Source organism: Anser brachyrhynchus, assembly GCF_964034855.1.
Source record: "Anser brachyrhynchus genome assembly, chromosome: 6".
NCBI classification, from domain to species: Eukaryota; Metazoa; Chordata; class Aves; order Anseriformes; family Anatidae; genus Anser; species Anser brachyrhynchus.
Genome location: NC_137700.1, coordinates 30,966,096 through 30,989,856, shown reverse-complemented (window position 1 = coordinate 30,989,856; position 23,761 = coordinate 30,966,096). Strand labels below are relative to the sequence as shown.

General features: G+C 53.0%; 3 protein-coding genes across 10 annotated transcripts in view; 1 reads left to right on the top strand and 2 right to left on the bottom strand.

Moving 5' to 3' along the window:
* Positions 1–21,874, bottom strand: POLL (DNA polymerase lambda; the record flags this gene model as incomplete). Of its 8 annotated transcripts, none has more annotated exons than XM_080598224.1 (9): positions 1–1,686; positions 2,003–2,171; positions 4,170–4,298; positions 5,106–5,279; positions 5,871–6,194; positions 9,323–9,461; positions 10,159–10,456; positions 10,710–10,869; positions 19,467–21,874. In XM_080598224.1, 9 exons carry the CDS (start codon positions 19,527–19,529, stop codon positions 1,322–1,324), a joined length of 1,821 nt encoding a protein of 606 aa, XP_080454350.1. In that variant the 3' UTR covers positions 1–1,321. The 8 variants fall into 8 exon arrangements, with proteins under 8 accessions (XP_080454350.1, XP_080454349.1, XP_080454347.1 ...); XM_080598223.1 differs by lacking the exon at positions 19,467–21,874 and adding an exon at positions 11,552–11,662; XM_080598221.1 differs by lacking the exon at positions 19,467–21,874 and adding an exon at positions 11,473–11,640.
* DPCD (deleted in primary ciliary dyskinesia homolog (mouse)) lies at positions 11,591–19,226 on the top strand. The gene is made up of 6 exons (XM_080598230.1): positions 11,591–11,724; positions 12,663–12,743; positions 13,410–13,534; positions 14,376–14,509; positions 17,822–17,924; positions 19,028–19,226. Exons 1-6 carry the CDS (start codon positions 11,661–11,663, stop codon positions 19,130–19,132), a joined length of 612 nt encoding a protein of 203 aa, XP_080454356.1. The 5' UTR covers positions 11,591–11,660; the 3' UTR covers positions 19,133–19,226.
* Positions 21,875–22,012: 138 nt separating the features above from the next.
* The window catches only part of FBXW4 (F-box and WD repeat domain containing 4), a 59,349-nt gene continuing 57,600 nt past the window's right edge, over positions 22,013–23,761 (bottom strand). The window contains 3 exon segments of the mRNA XM_080598229.1: positions 22,013–22,773; positions 22,992–23,133; positions 23,311–23,451. Of these exon segments, the coding sequence (XP_080454355.1) occupies positions 22,657–22,773; positions 22,992–23,133; positions 23,311–23,451 (400 nt within the window). The 3' untranslated portion in view covers positions 22,013–22,656.

The following is a 23,761-nucleotide window of genomic DNA, read 5'->3' as shown; positions in this document are numbered from 1 at the left end:
TCAAGGAAAAAGAGAGAAGGGATTTATTGTACTTCAAATTCCGAAGCACCACGACAAGCCAGGTGACATTTGTTTGCACCAAGCGTTGTGTAGAACAGCTGGGCTGACCACAGACACCCCTGGGTCGAGGCCTCCCCAGCAAAGAGCCCAGACCCTGGTGCCCAACAGCCCCAGCCGACAGCGCAGCAAGAACCTGTGCAAAAGTGCCAGGTTTGATGCCCTTGTGCCCGCCCCAGCAGCGAACGCAGCTCATCGCCACGTGTGACAGTGACACAGCAAAGCGCAGAGCGACCAGGACCCCACAAGACAAGGGAGAGCCTGGTGGTCCCGGCACAGGAACACCCACCCTGGCCTTCGCAGCAGCCGGTGCTGCAGAGTGCCGAAAGCCCCTGCAAAATTCATCTTCAGAATATAGAAATGACTGAGATTTCCTGAGAAATAAAATTCACTCCTCTGGAAGTGAAGGGCTGAGCACACGTTTACACATTTACACGTACACTCACACACACACACATGCAAAGCTCAAATGACTTCCTGGCCACCACGCACACAGAATGGGAAAGCTTTGCTTTGCCCAAATTAACACAACTACCTCCTCGTGCTTCTCTCTGCCTCCATGCCCCGTGTGCAGCAAACACACGGCCCTGCCAGGTTACATTCAGTGCCATTACATTCAAACCCTGCCTGAGCACGGCTCCTCTGAACCCCAAGGTCCTCTCCTCCCCTGCATGGAGAGGAAAGGAGCCCTTGTGCCCGGAGCAGGGGGATCACAGCTCTCTGCACTGGCAGATACTCAGCACATGATGGGCTGAGAGCAAGCACACGCATTTTGAGTCCCCGTGCTTCCTGAAGGGTTGCTGGGCACCAGGGGAAGCTGGTGGCAGCTGCAGCAACCCAACCCCAAGCAATGAGACCTGCCAGATGACAAAAGTCAGGTCTGATGGAGGGAGGACACAGCACCAGCACAGGGGGACCTTTGTGATACCTTCATGATACCTACAGCAGCAGCTCCTAGCAGCAGTGAGCAGGGGAGGGGGCCTGGTCCAGTGACCAGGGTAGCTGACGGGAGCCAGGGGCTGCCTGAGAGCTGGGGCACAGGGTGTGTGGGGCACCAGGCAGCATTTCCAGCCTGGTTCCAGCCCGGTTCCAGCCCACGCCCTCTGCTGGGTGAAGCCACAAAGCTCTGCTAGCAGCAGCAGGGCCCCGTTTGCTGGTTTATGATCCCCAGCTTGCAGTCACAGCACCACAGCACCGGGGAAGCCAGCACCCTGCAAACCAGCAGCACGGCAGCGGGCTCAGAGCGCTGGGTGACAGCAGGGTGTCACCAGTCCCGCTCGGAGGGCTCCCGGTAAGGTAGTCCCAGCTGGATGAAGACATCTCTCTCGGTGGGGGTGGGCAGAATACGGCCAGGTAACACCTTTACGCCACCGGGGCCTCGCACCACAGCCGAGCTGAGGGCGTGCTCCGAGAGGCTCATGCCCTTGGTCTTGGCCAGGGCCCGCATGGAGCGGTTGAAGTGAGCCGAGCCGGTGAAGTAGAGCAGGGCGCAGGCGAACTCGCCGTAGGGCACCACGATGATGTCCAGACGGCGGTGACGCTGGGCTGGCCCGGGGAGGCGGCAGACCCCCAGGTACTTCTTCTGATCACCGTTGTCCTCCTGACTCACTAGGTCGTCTGTAAGGAAGCCTGGGGAGAGGAACAGGGAGAGAGGAGCTGAGTGGCAGAGACTGACGTCCCTATCCTGAACTGTCCAGGCAGCAGCTGAGAGGACAACACAGCCTCAGCCCTGACAGCCTCACGCAGACAGGAGAAGCCAGGCTGAACTGCAGCAAACTTCCTCCTTAACACTGGCTGGAGGTGGTACCCCGAGCTTACAAGTTGTCCTGCCATTGGGAAAAGCACTCACCTGCCCTTCACATCTAGCTCAGACCTCCCTCCCTCCGCAGCTTGGCCGTGATGGGAACAGCTTCGAGCAGCACGTGCCAGCCCCCAGCCCTCTTACCGCTCCTGTGGAGGCTGTCGAGCAGCTTGCTGAACACCCCGCGGTGAGACTGCCCGTCGGGGTGAGTGACCAGCACGTCCACGTCTCCGCACGTGGGCTTCCCCCGGCGGTAGGAGCCGCACGCCACGCACACGAGCCCAGGCTTCAGGGCCAAGGCCGCTTGTCTGACCTTCAGGAACAGAAAGAGGGGAGACGAGTCAGAGAACATTCCCTTCATGCCCTCTCTGTCCAGGCAGCAAAGGATCTTGCACCTGCCTCAGCCTGCCCTGCAGTTCCAGGGTCTCTGTACGGAGCAGACACTCGGTAGGCATGGCAAACTGCCCCGAGGAGAAGACTGGCCTGCTGTCATGTGTGCTGGGGTGGCCTCCACATAGTCCTGAAAACGCCCAGCCCACCGCCACACAGCACAATGTTGGCCATCAGGCATCAGCTTTCTGCGGGGACTGGGCTGGAAGTGGGTTGGGACAAGCTTGAAGGTGCAGCAGCACTGAGGAGGCAGCACAGGGCACAACCTGTCGGAGCCTTCCGTTTCTAAGGAAGGTGGAGAGCAGAGGGCTTTCGGCTCTCCTGTGGGCCAGGAGGGCAAAGCTCACTGGTTCTAACCACAAAGAGAATCGGCTCAACGCAAGGTCATCACAGGTCCTGCTTGAGAAGCAGAGGTGGGCTCAGGGAGACTCCTCCAAGACAGCAGAGAACCTGTGAGCACCCCTTGGACTCTGCTCCAGCCTAGAGCTCTGCCTTTGCAGGAGAGCTGCGCTTCCTGACCCAGGAAAACCACAAATGTCCCAGAATTGTTGACAGAATTGATAACTACGCTGCTGCCAACCATCATCTGTACATAATCAGAGCTTCCCCTATCGCAGCCACCTCCAGGCCGGACCCCAGCTCCGTTCTGTGCAGACGGTGCCAATTCTGACGGCTTCGTTCATTAAATGCTTAAGCAGGGCTCTCGGGTCCTTGGACGGGAGTGAAGTATTCTCGGTCTGACTGTGCCAATCACCCTGTTGGCAGCAAATAATTAGGGGCTCAGCAATTCCCAGTGACGAGGCCATCACAGGGGCTGGGGTTCGGGAAGGCAGTGTCCATGCCCACAGCCCCTTGTCACTCTAGGGGATCATCCTTCATTAGCAAGAGATAAACCCATTAACCTTTGCCCCAGAGGTGCTTCAAGAAGCCACAAGCCTTTCTCATGCGGAGCAAGCCCTCCTCTGGTGTCCTTGCCCCCCTTCTGGCTTTAAATGAAGATTTCTAGAAAACTCCCAGCCCCACCCAAGAGCCTAAAAGCTCCTCAGATCTCACTGTGACAGGCAGCATAGACAGTGACTAATCCCTTATTCTCTCTCCTGGGCCTGGATCAGAGGTGCGTGCGTGTGTATGGAGGGGAGCGCAGTAATCCCATCAAGATAACAATGGACCCACCCCCAAGAGCCAGCTCCTCAAACCAGCCTGCCTGGGAAAGGGACCGCTCACCACCAGAAGGGCTAATCCCGCACATGGGGCTGACACCCCAGCAGGAGCCCGGCAGGAGCGTATTCTTCATGGCCAGGCCCTGTGGCCGAGTGACAGGGTCACGCTGGCTGCTGCTTCCATGGTGATCGGAGAGCACCGGGGTAGCAATGACGGTGCCCCAAGCTCTCTGTTCACATTAGGGTACACCGGCTTAGCACCCCATGATTCTGGAGTGCCGTGGCCTGCTAGAGCCAGCAGCACCCCCCTGCACCTGGAACCCCTTTGCTTCCAGCAAGGATCCCCATGGTCTGTCCTCACAGACAACCAGCTCACGGCTTCCTCTGGAGAAGGAGCATCAAGGAAACAGTGCAGAGGCCTCAGCCGAAAGCAGGTATCTCAGAGAAGATGAGAGGCAGGGAAGGGGAGCTGGGAACCTGCTCATCCCATCGTGCCACATGGGGCCATTTTCAAAGCAGTGTGTGGAACCGACACCGGGGAAGTATCCTCCTCCTCACCAGGCACTCAAACACAACCTTCCTATGGGGTAAAGTAGAAGCTTTGAGGGTCTATGCCCCAAAACAGTCACCCAAACACTGACACTACAGAGAGAAGAGGCTGAAAGAGCTCAGCTATAAGACAGAGACCTTTCCACAGCCTGCACCCTCCTGTCATACCCCGGCAAGTCCTCCACTCCAAGGGCCCAGGCTGAGCTACTCACGGTCTGTTCTATTTCTGCAGCTTCCTCCCGAGGCATGCGCTGCAGGAAATCCTCGTAGTGCTTCAGTCCCACAGCTTGCTGGCTGGTGAGAGACGCCTTCGTGCGGATATCATCCAGCGTCCGGAAACCCTAGTGCAGACGACGTGATGGCATTCAAACATCTGCTGAGCCTTTGCTCTTCAAATGCTTTCAGCTAAGATTTGGGGAGATTGTATTTAACCTGCCTCAAGTCCAGGCTAGTCACAGCTTCTGTGATCACATGTGGAGATCGCTTACAGCCTGGTTCCTGAAGAGAAGGGATTTAGGCAATCCCACACACACCTCTAATCTCCACCCCACGACGACTTCAAGTCTTAACCAAACCTGACAGAAGGGTACTGTTCTTAAGGCAACTGTGTTCTTACTGCTTGAAGGAAAGCAAGTGATGCAGGTAAAGGAAAGAAATCCAGAATATCCCCATAAGGGAAAGCCTACAGTGTGAACACAAGCATATTTTTAGACAGCGAAGAATCCAATCACAAAGCAAACACTACAGGAAAGCAGGCTTCATTAGATCCGTGCTCAGGAACTGTTCTTAAAGAAGGAACCTACTCTACGGGCTGGGCTGCTCCTGTCGGAACAATTACTTCAACCTCACTTTAACGACGAGGCAGATGGCTGCTCCCAACAGCTGCAGGAGCCAGCCAGGCCAACGGGCCAGCAACTGCTTTGGGAGCTCTGACAGCCACAGAGTCCTGGCTCGAGGCTGATTCTTAACAATGTCACTGCAGTGAGCGGTGTGAGGTGAGCTCCAAGCAGTGATGATAGTAGAACAGTGTGCGCTCCACTCCTTCTATTGCACGTTTGTCCTCTGCTCCCCCAACGTAATTCTCCCGCACTCAGAAGCAGTTTTCAAATCACAGCCGGAGAACTGCTTGTGTGAGGCACCAAACTCACCTGCTGGTACCACATCTGAGCTGTCTTGACGCCGGCTCCCCAGATGTTGGAAAACAGCTCCAGCACAGGCACACTCTCACTGATATGATCCAGCTTTCGCAGGTGCCCGCTCTCCAAGATCTCCAGGATCTTCTCTGCCATTCGCTTCCCAATCCCAGGAATTTTACAGGCTTCCTAGCAAGAAATCAAGCAAGAACAGTGACGGCCACAGACAAGCTGGGGAGCAGTTACCACTCAGAGCCTGGTTAGCCATTCAGTCAGTGACTGGCAAGTGGCAGGACTAGTTCTGTGAGCTGCTCTCCTCTCCAGGCCAGGCTTACATAGGGCACATCAGCTCAATGCCAAGTGGAAAAGGACAAGCGTGCAGAGCAGGACTGAAACACTAACACACTGAATGGCCGGACCATCAATCAGGCCCAAATCCAGTTAATTTTATATATTTTTTCCAATGCTAGCCAGTTGTTGAGGCTTAAGAGGAAGGTGAAAACATCCCTGCATTCTGCCTAGGGAAGGCGTTTTTCTCTTGGGTGCTCGGACCTGACCATAAGAGGCTCAGACTCCACTTTTCTGCTGATCTGAAAACTCTGCTGGTGGTCAATGAATCCAACACACTACACAACTTCTGTCACAACCCTCCCACGCAAAGGAATTTCCAGGGCCTGAAGATAAGCTGTTCCAGACAGACACAGGAATGGATCTGACATATAACAGAGTTAGGATGCTGAGTCCATCTCCCTGCTCCACTCCCCTGGGAAGGTGTTTTACCTGGTAGGAGGTGACTGGTTTGTGGTAGCTCTTGAGTGCATTGATGGCTTTGGAGTAGCCCAGTGCCCTCCACTTGTCCCCCTGGACAGAATAGGCTTTTGCCAGCACTTCCAGCTTCTCTGTGATGCACTGGTTGTGATTCTCCTTCTTGCTGTCGGAGGAATGAGCACAAACCCACTTGCTGGCAGGCTGCGCCACTGTGGAAGAGCTGTCACTGGTCTCCTCCGACAATTTCACAGGGTAGCGGCCAGAAATCAGTGCTTCCAGATCCCCCTGGGTGACACCAGCATCTTCTCCTTCGCTGTCTTCATCGTCACAGACTCTCTTTAGGGAGAGGTAGAAAAGCAGTCAAGTGAGAATAAGTGTATGCCTCACATATGTCCCCTTGGCATAGGCTGCTCCTGGGAGTAGGAAGTCAGAGCACTAACCAACCTCCAGAGCACGCAGTGCTCAAATTGCCATATCAGGAAGTTGCTAGTTATAAGCACACACAGCTCTCAATGTCCCAAGCTACCCAGGCACCCCTTGAAGCTACACACACGTCTCACAAAGCACACGAGAGTAGAGATTGCTGTCCAGATGTGACCCAAGCACACAGGCACCTCCTAAGGCCAAGCCCCTGAGACAAGACACTGGCTAAATGAGCAACTGCTGCCAGCAGCATGGGATGACAATGCTGAAATCCCTGGCCAGGAGAGATCCTGACTCGCTGCTCCCACTGGGAAACCTTTTGTTGGTCTGGTGACTGTACAGACATCTCTCACATTCAGACTCTGCACCTTCCACCCCACGACGCAGATCACAGGAGATATGCCCTGAACTCTGTTTTCACATTACAGACAAAATCTTAACAGGGTAGCAAATTACAACCCCCCCATTTTCCCCATGGCTATCTGCAAGAGAAAAGGGGGAGGAAGGAATGCCACAAAGGACTCTACATTCCTCAGTGACAGAAGAAAGAACCAATGTATACATTTGCTGATACCCTCAGCATTAGGATGCCTCTGTGTGGACTTAAGAAACAATGAGCCCTGGCTTCAGGTAACGAACAAAAGGGGATAGAAGTGGGAAGCCGAACAGAGACTTTGAAGACTGCTTTGCTCGTTGGGGTCCTCCTCTCTCCTGATGTATAAACACAGGGGTCCATGGGGATCCATGAGCTCCTGCACTGTGGAAGCGTTCGGGGAAGGCACAGAGCTGTTTGGGACCAGTCCTGCAGTTACACGCTGCACACAAGTCCTGTTATGAGTTTCTGCCGAGCACCAGCCCAGCTGAGGCAGAGCCACATCCTCACAACCTTTGGTTCTGCTGGCTAGGGAGGCCTGCAGACACAAGATACAGAGCTGAAGTCATTAGGCACAGGATGTTTGTTTGCGTTCCCTTTTGTAATCTTGTTTTATAACTCTGAAAACTGGGTCAGACCGAGGATTTGATAGACTAAAGTAGTTTTATTTGCCTTGAAACTCTGTATGCAACTCCCTTAAGACGCTGTTCCCTCTAAGGGCAGCAAAGCCTTAGAGTGTTCAGATGGGTTAGTAAGCCCCTTAAAAGCATTTAAGAAGCATGTTATCCAGCACAACGCAAACAATTCTACAGCTGGAGCATGCAATTCCCACTCTCTCAGCCAGCAGTGTCACATAGGTGAAAGAGCACTTAAACCCCGGAATCTCTGTGCTTTACCAAAAAAGCTGACAGACTTTTTACAACTATATGTGCAAAACCAATAGCCCTGTGAGCTTCTAAGATCCTCCCGGATCGTCCAGCAGAAGACTTGCCAGAGCTGGGTGAGACTGGGATGTGCCTGGTTTGTCTGGAGCACAGCACAGGTCCCAGGATAGCAGCTGAAGCCTGACAGCTGAGACAATACTGCACTCGAGACGGAGGAAAGCAGTCTGGAGCAACAGCCCCAGGGATCAGTCAGTGGATAAGTGGTACCACTTGCAAAGGCTGCCTTGCAGAAATCTACAACATCCAGATGTCAGCCACAAAGCAGCTGCTACAATCTGACTAGCAAAAGGCTTTCTGCAGAGTTCCCATCCAAACCCAGAACTCTCGGAGCTGCCCCCATTCAGCACGAAATAGTCACGCTCATTGCCTAGAGAAAAACGTCCAAAAAAATCTCGAAAAGGCCGTGCTTAAATGGATGCTACTTCCACAAAGATTTCAACTTCAGCTTCTCTGTTGGTGCCATGTCCTACAAGTGGTTGGTACTGTCTTTAGAGCATATCCAGTGGGTTATCTTGTCCTCCCCGCATTCACATAGTCCTAAGCTCAGGCTAAGGAAATTTGCTCAGGTGCCTACAAATACCGTTTTTGTGCACAGACTAACAGGAAGTATCATTGCTTGAGGGGATTAAAAAGAAAAAAAAAAAAGGCAATAAGGCTTCAAACAGGCTTTAAAAGCTGTCTGACCACCCAAAGTAAATGCGAGCAGAAAGCAGGGCAGGTGCCACAGGATCCATAAAAGTACAAAAGCCCCTTTTTTTGCTGCGTGAGATTTGTTAACGACAATTGCCACTAAATCAATCAGAATTACAAGAAACAGCAAAGATGGGATAACTGCAAAGGTGATGCATTTAAGAAGCAGCAGCCAACTCTCCCTATAACACACAAGATAGTAAGTCTGGGGAGAAGAGATCCCCCAAACACATATTCAAGAGAAGGGAAAGCCTAAAACAAAGGACCCCTCAGTGGGCAGCCAGTTAGGGAATAACTTCAGGGTTTTATGAAACAAATTCAGCACCTGTGATTTGGGACTGAGTTAGCAAATTTGGCATCAGATGCCAGCATTACAAGGCAACTGCTGCTCTAAGAGGTCTGTGGTAACCGAGATAAATTTGGATGATGCCGATGCCAAAAAGAGTTCAGCGAACTTGAGCAAAAATGCAGAATAAGAAAACGAAGCTAATGGCAGATCTGGAGAAGCTGACTCACAGCAGAGGCCACCAATAACCCAACACAGATATTTTAAGCACACCACCACAATCATTCGAGCGGCAACCTGATCCCCTGCACATGTGTCTGAACAGGGTGCTTGCCAAGGAGCGGAGAATGGGTCAGTATGGCTCAGGCAGGAACACGGGATGAAATATCAGAGCTTCCTGAAAGGGAGATATTCTTGGCCAGGGAATATTCCTCAAAAGGAGGCAGGGGAAACACAATCACTGGAGTGAGCCTTGGCCTGACTGGAGCACCAGGACTGCTTCAGCTGGAAATGTTCTGATGGGGACAGGAATTTAAGGGGTGTTTTTTCTACTTTTAACACCTAAAAGGGATAAAGAGAACCAGTAACCACATCCACAGTCTGAATCTGCCAGCACCAACCTACTGAAACATCCAAACACTTTCCCTTTGCTTAGAAAATCTGGTATCATACTCCTGCAGGAATGCTCTTAGCCAAGAAAAGCAGGACACAGGTTCACAAGGAGCAGCACCTGTGTGGGAAGCCTCACCTCGGACAGGCCTTGCTGTGAGAAGTCCCTCACCGGTGCTTTAGTGTTTGGTTCCGCTCCTTCCTTGTCTGCTGGGGGCTGGACCTCTTCACTGCCCAGGAGCTGCTGCTGTTTCTGCTGTTCTCCCTTTTCCAGGTACCTGACATGGATCAGATGCCTTAGTAGAGGAGGAGGAGGTTGGCTTCTCAGCCCCAATAAGTTTGCCCAGAAAATCTTTATGTATGTTTTGGGATGGAGCAAACAACCAATATGAATTTTACTCTCAGATCCCAGACTAATTGCTCTGGCTTTGACTCAGTCCCCCAGTTTCAACCCACCTCACTGACCTGCAGCTTCCACTCCTATTTACTTCAGTCTTAGACTTTTCTGCTAAACCTCTGCCAAAACATTTTGATCCTAACCTGCAGACACCTGCTGCTCCACTCCTTAGTTCCTCTTGTGCCTAGTTGTCAATTCTCTCTCTACTTTTCATCTGCAGTAAGAAACAGCATTTAATCCTCAGCATTTCTAAAAAAAAACAACAAAAAAAACAAAACAAAAAAAACATTTCCTTGCTATCACTAATGGATTAGGAAGTTAGGTGCCTTTAGCACCAGTAGCAAGCAACAGGACTCCTGTTAGCACTCTGGGCTCTACTCCAAGTTCTGCTGTGACACAGAATGGCAACCAGTCATAAAGACACTAAATTTCACAATCTATACAGTGAAAAAGGACTTTGAATCATGCCCAAGGGAGCAGCGAAGAGCTGCAGTCTGAGATTTTGAGCAGAGGTCAAATTTCAGTGCTCTTAGGATAGAGGCACTGTAGGAAGGAACAACAGCATAGCATCTGCCTACCTCTGAGGGATAAAGACACTGTAGCCAGTGGTACTCAGCAGCTCCTGATCTCTAATGCAAGCACTGAGCCAGGATGCCTTCACTAGCTGCAACCCCGAAGGCAGCTTGGTTAATTTCAGGAGCCGAAAGGATCGATCACAATCCATGTCTTCAGCCACAATGACGTGCGTCACCTCCGAGGAGAGATGGTCGCATACATGACCCCCGTTCTGGACAATTTGCTTACGGAAGATCTCTGCCCTGGCTTGGCCGATGCCAGCTTGCAACACGTAGGCGGTGACTGGTTTCAGCCACTCTGCTGAAGAAAAACACAAGGGCAGGAGCTCAGTGACAAGGAAACAGTGTTCTGAACCAGCTGGGCTACGTAGCTCGTGTAGGACTTGACGCAGGCAGCCCCTGGGGGCACTAGCTGGACACACTGAAGGAAGCCAGCCATGCTTCTACAGAAAATGTACTTAGGGGCCAGAAGAAACCTTTGGGGGAACAGCACCTCCAGCTAGCAAGCTGGGATATCACCATTCTATTCCATATCATGGGCACATAGGACTTACCCTCAGGTACCCCTGTTCCTTCTTTTGGGATCTTTGGAGGGATGCTTTTCCCTGAGTCATCCCTCACCTTCTTCCTCTTGGGAAAGGCTTTGACAATCCCCCGTGGCTCCATGGGCTGGGCTGGGCCTCGCTCCCCCGGCGGGACGTTAAGCTGCAGCTGCTGAATACCAGTAAGAAAGAAGAAGGTTGCTTAGAACAGTTTCACACAATCAAAACAACTTAAGCCTCACATATTTTGTCTACGGCCTTTGCTGGTTCGGGTATTTTTTGTTGTCATCTTCCAAAAACGCTCGCCCTGAGGGAGGCACCTGGAAACAAGAATTTCATCCCACAAGGCTGGAAAAAACTGAAGCGAGAAACCACTTAAAAAGCCTCTTACGAAGACCCTGCTCAAGTGCCCTTGAAACCGCCAAGACTGCGTTCTTATAATAGAAAGAGCTTGACTATTTTAACATTTAGGACCTGCTTCCTATCCAACACAAGCAACTTTACGTCCCAGATACTTTTTAAGCCCGTCCCTAAGAGGGAAACACTGGCAAGCGACGGAGCAGCTGATCGACACCCGGCGTTTAACCAGCACCGGGAGGAAAACCTCCAGCCCTGTTAAAAACAGCAGAACGGCACCAATTCGGCCCCCAAATTCAACCCCAAAGCCACAACCTCACGAAAACCAACTCGGGACCTTCGCTCCCCGGGGGGGGGGGGGGAGCTGGGCAGCAGCTCCCGGAGCCGACCCCTCCCCGTCCCCCCACCGCGCCGCTACCTCGGCACCGACCCCGGGGGCCCAACCTCGTCCTCTCCGCCCTGCCCGGACCCGCGGAGCTCCCCCCCAAAAAACACACCGGGAACCCGAGGGGAACCGGGGCCGGGCCCACCCCCGGTAGGCCGCGGGGCCTGCGAGTGCTTCCGGGCGGCCCGGGCGCGTTGCCATGGGGACGGGGCCCGGCCGCCATGGCGGTGCCGGGCTGGCTGGAGCGGCTGCGGGCCGCCGGGAAGACGGCGCTGCTGCAGGACGGTAACGGGGCGCGGGGGGTGCTGCGGGGACGGAGCGGGAGATGAGCAGGGACGGGGCTGGAGCCGCTGGGATGCGGGCCCGGGAGGCGGCACGGGGCCTCGGGCAACGGGACGGGGCCCATACACGGGGATAGGATCCCAGACAAGGGCACGAGGCCCCGTACGAGGGGACGGGACCCCATACAGGGGGTTAGGGTCCCGGACGAGGGGACGGGACCCCATAGAAGGGGACAGGGTCCTGGACAAGGGGACGGGGCCCTTGCAAGGGGTTAGGGTCCCAGACAAGGGAACAGGACCCCGTACAGGTAGTTAGGGCCCCATATAAGGGACCCCATACAAGGGGTTAAGGGCCCCATACAAGGGGTTAAGGGCCCCATACAAGGGGACGGGACCTTTACAAGGGGTTAGGGCCCCAGACAAGGGGACGGGACCCCATACAGGCAGTTAGGGCCCCATACCAGGGGACAGGTCCCATACAAGGGGTTAAGGGTCCCATACAGGGGGTTAGGGTCCTGGACAAGGGGACGGGACCCCATACAAGGGAACAGGGTCCTGGACAAGGGGATGGGACCCACACAAGGGGACTGGGTCCTGGACAAGGAGACGGGACCTTTACAAGGGGTTAGGGTCCCAGACCAGGGGACGGGACCCCATACAGGCAGTTAGGGCCCCATACAAGGGGACAGGTCCCGTACAAGGGGTTAAGGGTCCCATACAAGGGGACGGGACCCCATACAGGGGGTTAGGATCCTGGCCAAGGGGACAGGGTCCCGGACAAGGGGACAAGGCCCCATACAGGGGGTTAGGGTCCTAGACAAGGGGATGAGGCCCCATACAAGGGGACAGGGCCCCGGACAAGAGGACAGAGCCCCATAAAAGGGGTTAGGGTCCCGGACAAGGGATGGTCGTATTCCTATTCACCCTCGGCCTTGTCCCCAGGCAAGCGGAAGATCCACTATCTGTTCGAGGATGGCAAGGAGATGGCTGAAGAGTACGACGTGAAGACCGGCCAGTTAGTGAGTAAGTGGTGCTCCCGCTGGACGTGGGTCGGGGCGTCTCGCCGCGGCTGGCACGTAGCAGTGGGTCTGTGCTCGCGGGGCTGGGGGGCACCGTCAGGCCAGGAACAAATTGCTCCCAAACATTCCAGGAGAGATTTGTCCCTGTAGCACCCACCAAATTTTGTAGGGACATAAATATGGTTCAGTTGAGACCCAGGGCTCTCTCGCTTCCACGCTGAAGCAAACCTTGCTTTAGTTTAGGATTATTTCCGAACTGCTCGTCGGTCACAACAGACTTGATCTGTATAGAGGGGATTGCCAGCATGCGTAGCCAGGTGTAGCACGTGCTAGAGTGAAACGTGCTTTTTTTGGTGGCTTCTGCAGCCTCAGAGCGGCAGCGTGCTGGTTATGGATCTTATCCAAAACCACAGCTGCGGCACGGCACCTGTTGCAACCCCACCATGGCTTCAGCACCAAATAGCCAGAAAGAGATGCACTTGGTGCACAGTTTCTGACTTCAGGAGTGGGCCAGCTAAATGATCCACTTACACCGAAGCGGAAATTATTGGAATTAAGGGAAGAGGCATATCATCGTATCATTTCAGTGTGCTGGGCAGCTTTGGCAGTCCTTTGCTGGAGTTCTTTGTATAAAGCAAAATAATGAAAACCCTTCTTCTCCCTTCTACAGGTAGAAAATGGCGAGAGAAGAGCACCCTCGGGGGCTCCGGCAAGTGGCAGGTCGAAGTGGGAGAGCCAGCCTCGCCTCTCCTGGGAGCGCTGGAATCAGAGCTCATAAAGGAAAGCAGCTCCAATGTACGTAAGGGTCTGCAGGCACCACTGCACCTAAAACTGTCTAGCCTTGTGCTTACAGCAGTAGTTGGTAGATTGCAGCCTCGAGAGACAGCCTCAACCTGTTCTGCTACAAACCATCCCAAAAGTCTGGGGCTGGGGAGAAACAAGGCACAGCTTAGGTTCTTCTGAGGTCTTTGAGAAGTCTGTAGTTTCCCTAAGTAGAGAAACTGTACTGCTGTCTTGGCCAGCTACTGTTCTGGCTTCCAAAATCATAGGCTGAAAGGAAGGCCAGTGCTGGGGCAAGTCATTGGATAGAAAGTGAGACAATGAAAGGCCAAGGCAGGCAGTGTGAAGCAGGCTGCTCCTTAACGCAGCACTGCCTGTTTCTACTTCCCATCCTACTATGTTATGGGGCTGAAGTTTTAGCATCTCAACATCTTTTCTAGGTGTTCGGTTGTTGTTTTTTTTTTAACCTCTCACCAGACCTGAAAAAAGCACAGCACTGCACAGCAAACTTGGGCAGAGCCAGGACTGAATCCAGCAGGTCCCTAGGGTAGGCAGAGCTCTGTATTTGGTTGCTGGTGGGGAAGAGGCCTGGCTTCACCGTAACACTCTGCTGCAAGACTCATTGGTGAGCACCTTCAGCCTCCTGCAAGCAGAGCAGGCACTGCCCTGAGTAAAGGCAGAGCAGTGCTAGCTCCAGGAAACTGCTGCTCAGGCAGTTTCTTGAGTTAGTCCCTAATGCTCCAGTGTGACAGAAGAGCTACTCCAATGTGGAGCCTCTCAAGGTAGTAAAGGAAGGAGGAGACAGGGAGGAGAGAGAAGCTGGAGGAGCCTTGCTAAAGGTGCTTGTTTGCCGTAGCCTGTCTTCATGAGGAAGGATACCCTGACCAGCTTCCAGTGGCGGATCCGTAACCTGCCCTACCCCAAGGAGGTCTACAGCGTCTCCGTGGAGAAGGAGCAGCGCTGCTGTGTCGTCCGGACCACCAACAAGAAGTCAGTAAGGACAGCACTGCCGGGCTGAGCGTCCCTTGGGGAGGGCTGGCACAGGGCAGGCTGGTGGCTGCACCACGGGGGAGATGTCCTCTCTTGCCTCTTTTTATGGAACCACACTTCACAGCTTTATGTCTCCTGCTGTCCAGTTTCCACTCGCAACCGCCCCAGACAGAGCTGTGCTAAAGCCCCTCACGTTCAGCACTGGACTTTGCAAACTTATCTCATGGTTCCAGTAGCAAGGCGTTTAATCTGCTATTTCACAAAGAGGAATAATGTAAGGCCCCCACAGACCTTTTGAAGCTTCAGCATCCCATCTTCTCCCCCAGCTACAATAGTTTGATTTAGTCATTGTATCTCAGAATGCATGGAGCTGCAGGATTCGGTTGGTACAGCGTAAGTCACGAGCACCCAGGCAGACAGATCTCCCTTTGTAAACCTGTCCTGTAGGCAGTCACAATGCCAACGGTATTTCTTGCTGTGGAGGTAGCCAAAAAAAAAAAATCTAGAAAGGAAGCACTGCAACATTCTGCCAAAAGAAATCTAACATGGGAGGAAAAAAAAAAGTCTGTTAAGCTTCATCTTATCCTGTGTCATTCATTACATGGCCTCTCTCAGAGAATGGGACGCCCCGTGCCCCAAAACATTTACTGCCTCAGTGGAATAAGCCAGGAAGAGCAGTAGGACTGGGGAGAGGTAGCAAGGAAGTATTAGGGAAACAAGGGAGGATGTTGGAAGGTAAGTGAAAGCTATTTACAAACTGGGATAATACACCAGTACAGAAACCTGGGCAGGCTCTCTTTTGCTTGCCTTCCCTCCCCAGCATTGCTGCAGAACACAGAAGGATCCGATTTGTGGGTAAAAAACACACTGGTGTTTTCCAGTCTGCCCTTTGCCCTCTTTTTACCGTTCCTTGTAGCTGGCTGTAGGTGGTGCTATTGGCAAAGAGCTCGTTACACCTTGGCCACTGAACAGTTTTCAGGACAGCAGAACCAACAGCTTTTCAGGCAAGGATTTTACCACATCAGAGGCCATGGCAAGGGGATGTTTGAGCTCTGCACCTGAGCACACCTGGACGGTCAAAAGCAGGAGGAGGCTAGACAGGAGGAAGGGGGAATCTGCCCCATGAAAGCAGCAACAATTACAACTCTAATACAGCAAGATTCTGGCATGAATCCACGCAGAGGGATTTGCAGAAGAGCGGCCATTTAGTGGGGATAGCTGTGTAGCAAAGATGAGTGAGATTCCCATCAGGCACACATGGGGCCAGGGCAGGAAAGGAGTACACGAGTCTTAAGTCCAGCCCCCTGCAGTCACAGGGGTCTTATTTACTCCTAGTCCCACTAACAGTGCTGTGCATGTGGGAACTTCCTTGTCTGTGCAGGCGCTGTAAGGTTGTAATGTACACTGAGGTTCCACCTGTGCCCTACCTGACTTCAGGATTCTTTGTGGCACCCTCAGGATAACAGCAGAGTTGCCCCACAAGCAGACGACAGCTACACGCTCATCAGCTGGTGTCAGAGATAGCTGAAGGACATGAAAGCTGCTCATGGCCTGCAGATGAAAGTTAAGGGCTTTTGGAATTAAAGCTGAAAGTCGCCTCTGGGGAGCAGAATGACTTTGCTGTCAGTAGGGAGCAGGGACAGACTCCAGCACCAGAACACTTAGTACAGGCTCCAGGATATCTTATATCATTTCTCCTGGGTCTTGGCCAGGGCAAGGCACCACTCAGCAACTAATTCCAAGATAGCAACAAAGGCACGGAGTCCGCAGAGAGCGTGCATCGCTAGGGGAGAGAAAGGAAGCCTCCGAGCCTCTCCAGCCCTTGGAAGGCAGCCACGCTGCCTCTGAGCAACCGAGCCGCGCTGACCGCCAGCCGCAGGCACAAGCACCAGGGTGGGTTGCCAAGTCACTACTGAGTAGCTCAGCAGTGAATTCTCAGCATACCAGTAGCAGTTTTCCCTACAGGCTGACAAAAAGTAGGTTTCCAGTAGGAAAAAAAAAAATAGAGGCGGCTTCGCATATGCATGGTGGATCTTGAGCCAGGACCCAGGCTCGGAGTGCAGTACTGCCCTTGGCCATGGGGTGAGAGGAGAGGGCAGAGAATCTGCCTGCCTCGGCAGGGATATCCACCCATCAGCTGCCTCCCCAGCCCAGACTTCACTTCCACCAGTCACTCCCATTCCCTCTGGCCACGGCAAGGGCTGCTCAAGTGGGATTTGCTTAAAACCTCTTGCTGTAAAATAAATCCATTAAACTAAACTCTAAAAACAAACCCAGAAAGCCTCCTCCCCAAACGCCAAACCTGATTCAATTATTGTAGCGAGAGGCAGTGGTAATGTTAGGAGGAGGAGGGGGGGGCCAGGCAGATCTGGTTTCCTTTGATCTTGTCACAGATTTTAGTTTGAGGCCAGCCAAAGCCATTCTTCTCCCCTTCTCCTTAGTCCTGGGGCAGCAGAATGCTGCTGTTTCATTGATGACTCCCAAGGCCCTTTGAAACAGTGGGTTTTTTTTTCTGTGTACTGCTTTTTTTTTTTTGTCTAATCGGTAAGAAGTTAACACTTCCTTAACATGTCTTTGTGTTCATCTAATCTCTGCTGTTTAACCTTTGACATCTCCCTTATTATCCATGTCTGCCACCTTTTCCAAATACCGACAGCAGTGACAACACAGAACGGTTTGAGCCCTGCGGTAACAAGCTGCGTACATTCCTCCCACTGCACCAGGAGAGCCATTTGCCCTTTGTAGCTGTTTGCACCGTGACTTGGAAAATAAACTGCAGTTTGGGCAGGGGTAGCTAGAGAGGCCAAGACTCACAGCCGGCTGAATGGAGAAGAACCCCTCACGGCATGACAGCAGCTGCTGCCTGCTCCCATTCAGCTCTGGGCACCTCGGTACCAGCTACAAGGCAGTTCCTTGGAGGGGACTGCTCATGAGACTGCTGGCAGGTACTAAAAACCCAACCGTGACTCTAGGTGGCCACAGGACCATCAAGTCGTGTATTTGGTGCAGCCCCAGAGGGCAAACACAGGACACAGGTCCATGAGGCTCCAGTCCCAAAGTCAGGAAATCTCTTAGCAGCCTAGACAGCTTGTAACCCCTCCATTTCTACCTGCATAGCACAGGGTCCTCCTGCCAACCCTGAGAGGCCCACTGCCCCCCACCTACCCTCCTGGGAGTTCACTGCAGACCCCAGTACTTGAAAAAAAGACAGGCACAACAGAGATGTCAGAGTACACCTTGCAGAGCAACGCTGCGTAGCTCAGGGAAATAGGAACTCCACCACCTTATTTCTGTCTCCTCTCTCATTTGTAGGTACTACAAGAAGTTCCCTATTCCTGACCTGGACCGATACCAGCTCCCCTTAGACACAGCTGCCCTGAGCTTCACCCACGCCAACAACACCCTGATCATCACGGTGAGGCTTTAGCCACGCAGAACAGCACTTTGCCCTTCTCTTTCCATCCACAAAGTTAAAATTCTTCCATGTGGGGAAGCGAGGCAGAGCAGGGAGATGTGCTGTGGGTCACTGCTGAGCCCCCTTCTCTGTCACAGTACCTGGGGGTTTCAGATTACACCGGGCGTGCTGACACTGGCCAGGACATCCTGGGCCACAGGAGGGGCCCTGCTCGCTCATCAAGGTGACTTGCAGGTGGAACAGTGTCTGAAGAAACAAAGTTTCTCTTGCCTCAGAGCATGCTGTTGTGCTCTGTGTTAGCGAGTCCAAGGACCTGCTGCACTCAGAGGTCTCTCAGTCTTTAAAAAGCCTGCTGCTTTGTGCCAGGGAGGGGACGCATGGTGGAAGTTAGAGACTAGCAAAATGAGCATTTAACCTGTTGCAAGGAGCGTCCAGAGGCAGACAAATGCTTTTGAGCAGCACGTGCTTCTTAAATGCAGAAGCCAGCTACCAGGAGCACGTCCCCTCTGAGGGAAACCTCGCAGCAGAGCTGGGGGTGCGTGTGCAGAGGAAATAGGCCAAGAGCTGCATCTTGAGTGCTTCTGAGCTTCTGTCTGCTACAGGCCAAACCCTTGCCAAAAAACACCTGCATTCACCACTGAACTGCAGCTGGGCAAGAGGGTTCTGAGGGATGACAGAGGAACTGCAACTTTTACTTTTCTGTCTGCCTTTTAAAAAAAGGCAGATTATATATATATATATAAACACATGTGAGCGTACGACCAGCAAACACACCAGGGATCTGCACAACACAGCTTGCCAGGATATTCCAGAGGTGTTGGTGGGGGCCAGGACTCCGCATCCAACTGGGAAGTTTTGCTTGCACTGTAAAAGACGCTCCAGATCTTGGCAAATGTCCCTAAGCTCGAGGGCACCACCTCCGACCAGGCATTGGAGGTAGCTGATAAGGGAAGGGCCTCCCTTGGCAGGAGGGCCCCAGCTGTGCTGGTACCACCCAGCAAGGGCAGTGCTAACACACACCACGTTGCTTGGGGCCTGGCCCTGGTTAGTTTACCTGGAGCAAGGCAGAACAGGAGTGCTATGGGCATTTCTCTGTCCTACAGTACAAGAAGCCGAAGGAGATCCTGGCTGCAGAAGAGGAGCTGCAGAAGGAGCTGAAGAAGATAAAGGCAGCAAACAGTGGGGATGGTGACTGTACGACCCAATAGGCAGTGGCTGCTAAGAGGCTGAGGTAGGGGCAGCTCTCTGGCACAGCTTCACAGTATTTATTTTGCCTTTTCTAATAAAAATTAGTCGTGTTAATACAGTGGTTTGGAGGAATCTTTGCAGGCTCAGGGGGGCTCTGTCTCTCTGCCACCTGGGCCGCTGATTTACACAGACATTTATGATCGTTCTGTGAGCTGTGGGAAGCTGCAGTGAGCAAAGGAAGTGCACCACAGCTGCAGCCAGCAGCCCTTTCCCCATCCTCTACGAGCAAAAGCAACATGAAAGCTGGGTAGTTCCCCTTGTGGGACAGGAGAACCCCCTCCTCCCACCCATTACCTGCCTGGGACATGCTTGGAAGCAACTCCCTGTCGTGCTGTTGCGCAGGGTCCTCTGTGCCATTAAAAGGATGTTCTGGTGACCCTGGTTTCTCTGCAAGCATCATCAGTGCTTAGGCCTGAGCCAGCACAGCACATGAAATAGGGCGATGAGCTGCTTCCTTACGGCCAGCCACGTGCAACGTGACGTGCAGGACGTGGGGCTGCTGTGCAGAGCACAGGAACTGAAATGCAGCTGCCTTCATTTGCATGGCATGGAGGGGAACACGGTGACAAGGGTCACTGGCCAGCTCAGGGGTAGCAGCAGCACACCTTTTCCACAACTGCGCACAAACACGGCGCATTGCAAACCTCCCTGCAAAGACAGCAGCCTGTGTGTGGGGACAACCCCAGCAGTGCTGCTTTAGCAACGCACCACTTACTGCCTCTACCCTGCACCAGCCATCCCTGTACTTAGACTTCTGCATGTCCTTTCATCCCCAGCTTGCAGAATTACAGAATGGTTCGGGTTGGAAGGGACCTTAAAGATCATCTAATTCCAACCTCCCTGCCATGGGCAGGGACACCTCCCACCAGACAGGTTGCTCAAAGCCCCATCCAGCCTGGCCTTGAACACTTCCAGGGATGGGGCATCCACAAAATCTTCATATTTGGACAGCTCAAAACAAATCTGACTTTTAAGTGAGCCAGTTGTGAGCTCTCGAGACAGCTCCTCTGACAAGCATTGGTTACAAACCACAAAAGCTTCTTAGAGCCCAGGTAGAGCCCAGGTGGCACCCTCAGTTACACCCTTGCTGCTGTGTAACTCCAGGCCCCATCTGCACAGTCTTCCCAAGACAAATGAGACACTGTTGACTGGCAGAGCTCAGAAAAACCAGCACGCCAGCCCCACTTTTGTTTTCCCCATTCCTTGATGTCACCTGAGGTGGGAGGGGGCATCCTTCAACCCACCAGTGCTGGCACCACCATGGAACTGCAGCCCCACTCCAGGTTTCAACCAGGAAGAACCTCAAAGCAGCTAGAAGAGCGCAGGACCCACCAACATGGGCTGCAGAAAGGGAATGGCAGGACTGGCAGCAGCACTGTTGTCACAGGAGGACTCTCCTGCCACAGTGACACCATACACGTGCTCAGCTGTCATGCTCATTCCTACTCTGGGCCTTGCCCAAGTCCCGTTGCAATAAATAACCTCTCCTCCCACCCCATATTTACTCTGTTTCCTTCACGGCCTCTCTCTGGGGACACTGCCAAAGACATTTAATATCTCCATCCCTCACTCCACTCGCGATTTCATTAAAGGACCTGGAACACAGCAGGATCTGAGAAAACACAGACCTTCCCCTGACTCCCAAGTTCTGCCAACTCTCTCTCTGGTCCTCTGTCTTATGCCTAAACACTTACCTAAAGCTCCCCTCACGTGCAGGGCCCAAAGTGCTCCAAGCAATACAACAGCAGTATTTAACAGCTCCTGACACAAAGCACCATTTTTTGGCAACAGCTTTGTGTTACCTATAGCCCAGAGGTCCCCCCAGAATCGTTATCTTGGACCAGTAGTCTTTGGGATTTACAGCTTCGCATTGATAGAAGATTATTCCAGCAATGGCATCTTTTTGCAGTAGTAGATCAGTGCTTGGAGCACTTAGATATCAACTCTGCCACTTCGACTCAAGGAGAACACACAGCTACACAGAAGCTTGCATGAACGCCAGCAGAGCTGGATCCCAGACTGTGAGAGGCAGCTGTGCTGGTAAGAGCCTTGTGAGAACGTGATCCTGCAGCAAAACCAGTTAGTTTGCACCCGGAGCTGCTGTCTGAGGGCTGCCTTCAAGCAGGTGAGGAGCTGGTTGGTTCCACTCCCTCCCAGCTCAGACAGGGGCTCCAGCAAACATCCTCTTCCAATTACTGGATCACAAGAGAAGCACAGCTTCCTGACACTGGAAATTGGCAATCAAGTCCTAACAAAGCACTCTGCTGGCTGCTTTGCTCTAAAAGCGCTCCCACCTTGCGATACAAAACCTCTCCTTTACCTAACCAGTATAGCCAAACTCACAGCCAAATAGGGTTCGTACACCTCCTTTCCCAAGGACGACCAGATTTCAGACGAAGCTGCATTCATCCACAGACATCCACAATCATTCAGGCAGCACACAGCATGCTGAAAGCTATGGTTGCTGCGAGCCCCAGCTCTGGTCAGGCTCAGAAGGCTGTCGCAAAAAGGAGTAGAGCCCACTTTGATGTTCCTGAAGGATCCCGGTAAGCCACATCAAGGCCTTGGCATTTCCACTAGCCCCGTTTGCTGCTCCAGTGTGCAGCCAAGTGAATTGCAGATCTTGCTTTTGTTCCTTGTCACAATAAGTGACATGATATCCAAAATCCCAGCAACCATCTTCAGCACAGCACTGTCACAGGGTCTAGCCAGAGAGATTTGTTAGACCCGCAGACTGCCTGAAAACAGGCCCAGCCTCCTTTGCCAAGCCAGGCCTCTGAGATCAGTGGGTAACATCACAGCCCCTTTGGAAGGTGAAACAAAACATAGAGTCTCTTCTGTTTCCCTTCAGAGTTTTATTTATCAAAATGCAACTGTTTCAGCCCTGCCAAGTGCACAGTCTGACCTGACGGCCAGCTTGGGGAGGCATACACTGAAAGCAGGGCTGGCTCTGACTTTTAGCTCAATTCCTTCTCTTGGCTGCAAAGGACAACACAAGCAGCTGTCAGGAGAGTAAGTGCAGGTGAAAAGGAGGTCCTGCTCCAGGCACCTTTCCCTTCCGCCAATTCAGTGCACCCCACACACAGCCTGGACTTGCTTCACATGGCTCAGAGATTGGCTGATCTCAACCTGACCAGTACACAAGCTGACAGGGCATCCTGGCTCAACCTGCCCCTCAAATGTATTCGCAGGAGAGAGAAAAAAAGAAAAAAAAGAAAAAAGAACAAAAAAGAACAGATAATATTATAAGCCCTGACTGGCACAAAATAAAAATGGTGAAGGACAGTCAGCCTTTATTTCCACTAACGGGCAGGAGAGGCTGAGAATGTCTGGCCCTTTGTGCACCCCTCAACATAGCTTTCTGGCAGGCAAAACATCTCTTCAGAAGCCTTGGGGGCCACTCTCACCTTTCCTGCCCTGCTCTTCCCTGAGCCAAGTGTCAACTCTGCTGAGTTGGGTCAACCAGACGCAGTTGTGGTGCCCTTCACGGGGCTGTGAAGTCAAGGACGTGCAAGGCTGATGCCAGGGCAGCGTACAGATGGGTGGTACTGAAACGGAGGCAGTACACTGGGCTGCTGGTGGGTGAAGACAGGTGAAAGCTCTGCAAGAAAGAAAGGAGAATCAACCTTTCAAAGAAGAGGTCGACCCAGAGATCCCCACAGGCTTTACAGGCTGCAGCAAATCAGGCTTAAAGGTTAGGTTCCCTGTGGTAGACTCGTCCCAAAGCCTCTGTCTCTTCTCCCGAAGAGACACGGGCACCTGGCTGCCAGAGAACAACCTAGAAGCCCTGCTGCTTCCCGGCCTCTGTCCAGCCCTCACCTGCAGGCACCGAGTCTGCCGCTTATCCCAGAGGCGCACCACGCCGTAGTAGGAAGAGCCGCTGGCAATCATGTGGTTCCCATCGCTCCTTATGCAGTACAGGGCGCTGTCATGGGGCTCTTCCCACTCCCGGACGCACTTCCTGCAAGGGTAACACAAACCAGAGAGGGGCTGAGCCTCCTCCACCCAGTGCCTGGACGGGAGCTGAGGCCCAGCCTGCCTGAAGGAGCTGACCAAGCTGCAGGTGAGTCCCCATACACCGCACAGGAACAGCCTGGGAACCTCACTGGGGCTGCAGATGCCAGCAGGGTAGGCTCACCTGGTGCTGGTCCGTATGTCCCAGTAGCGGATGTAGGTGTCATACCCACATGAAAGGAGAAGGGAGGGCGTTTCATAGAAGACATCAAGGACTCCAGCTCCACGGTGAAAGTCAGTCCCTAAACAAGTCAAAAGCTGACCGCTGCAATGAAACACAACAGAAGAGTCATTTAGAGCAGAGAGCCCTTCCAGTCCCTCAGGCCGGAGCAGAGATGTTGTCACAGAAGCCTCCTAGATCTCATTTCTGTGATTTAACAGAATGCAAGAGGCTGCACAGCCTTGCTCTCCCTCCCCCAGCTTCTGCTACTGGTTGGGCTACTGTAAAGGATAGCGACTAGCAGGAGTCACAGCTGTAAGGCAAGAACAGGAACAGGCACAGCTGACCCCTGGCTGAAGGGGATCATCTTCCTTGGGAAAAGTAACCAGTATGCTCAGTGATGAGGCTCCATTTC

Excerpts from the sequence above, each read along its gene's own strand:
- DPCD (XM_080598230.1), top strand. The coding sequence starts at position 11,661 with ATGGCGGTGCCGGGCTGGCTGGAGCGGCTGCGGGCCGCCGGGAAGACG. Across the intron at positions 13,535-14,375 it reads TAAAGGAAAGCAGCTCCAAT|CCTGTCTTCATGAGGAAGGA; the intron begins GTACGTAAGGGT and ends TGTTTGCCGTAG. Across the intron at positions 14,510-17,821 it reads GTCCGGACCACCAACAAGAA|GTACTACAAGAAGTTCCCTA; the intron begins GTCAGTAAGGAC and ends TCTCATTTGTAG.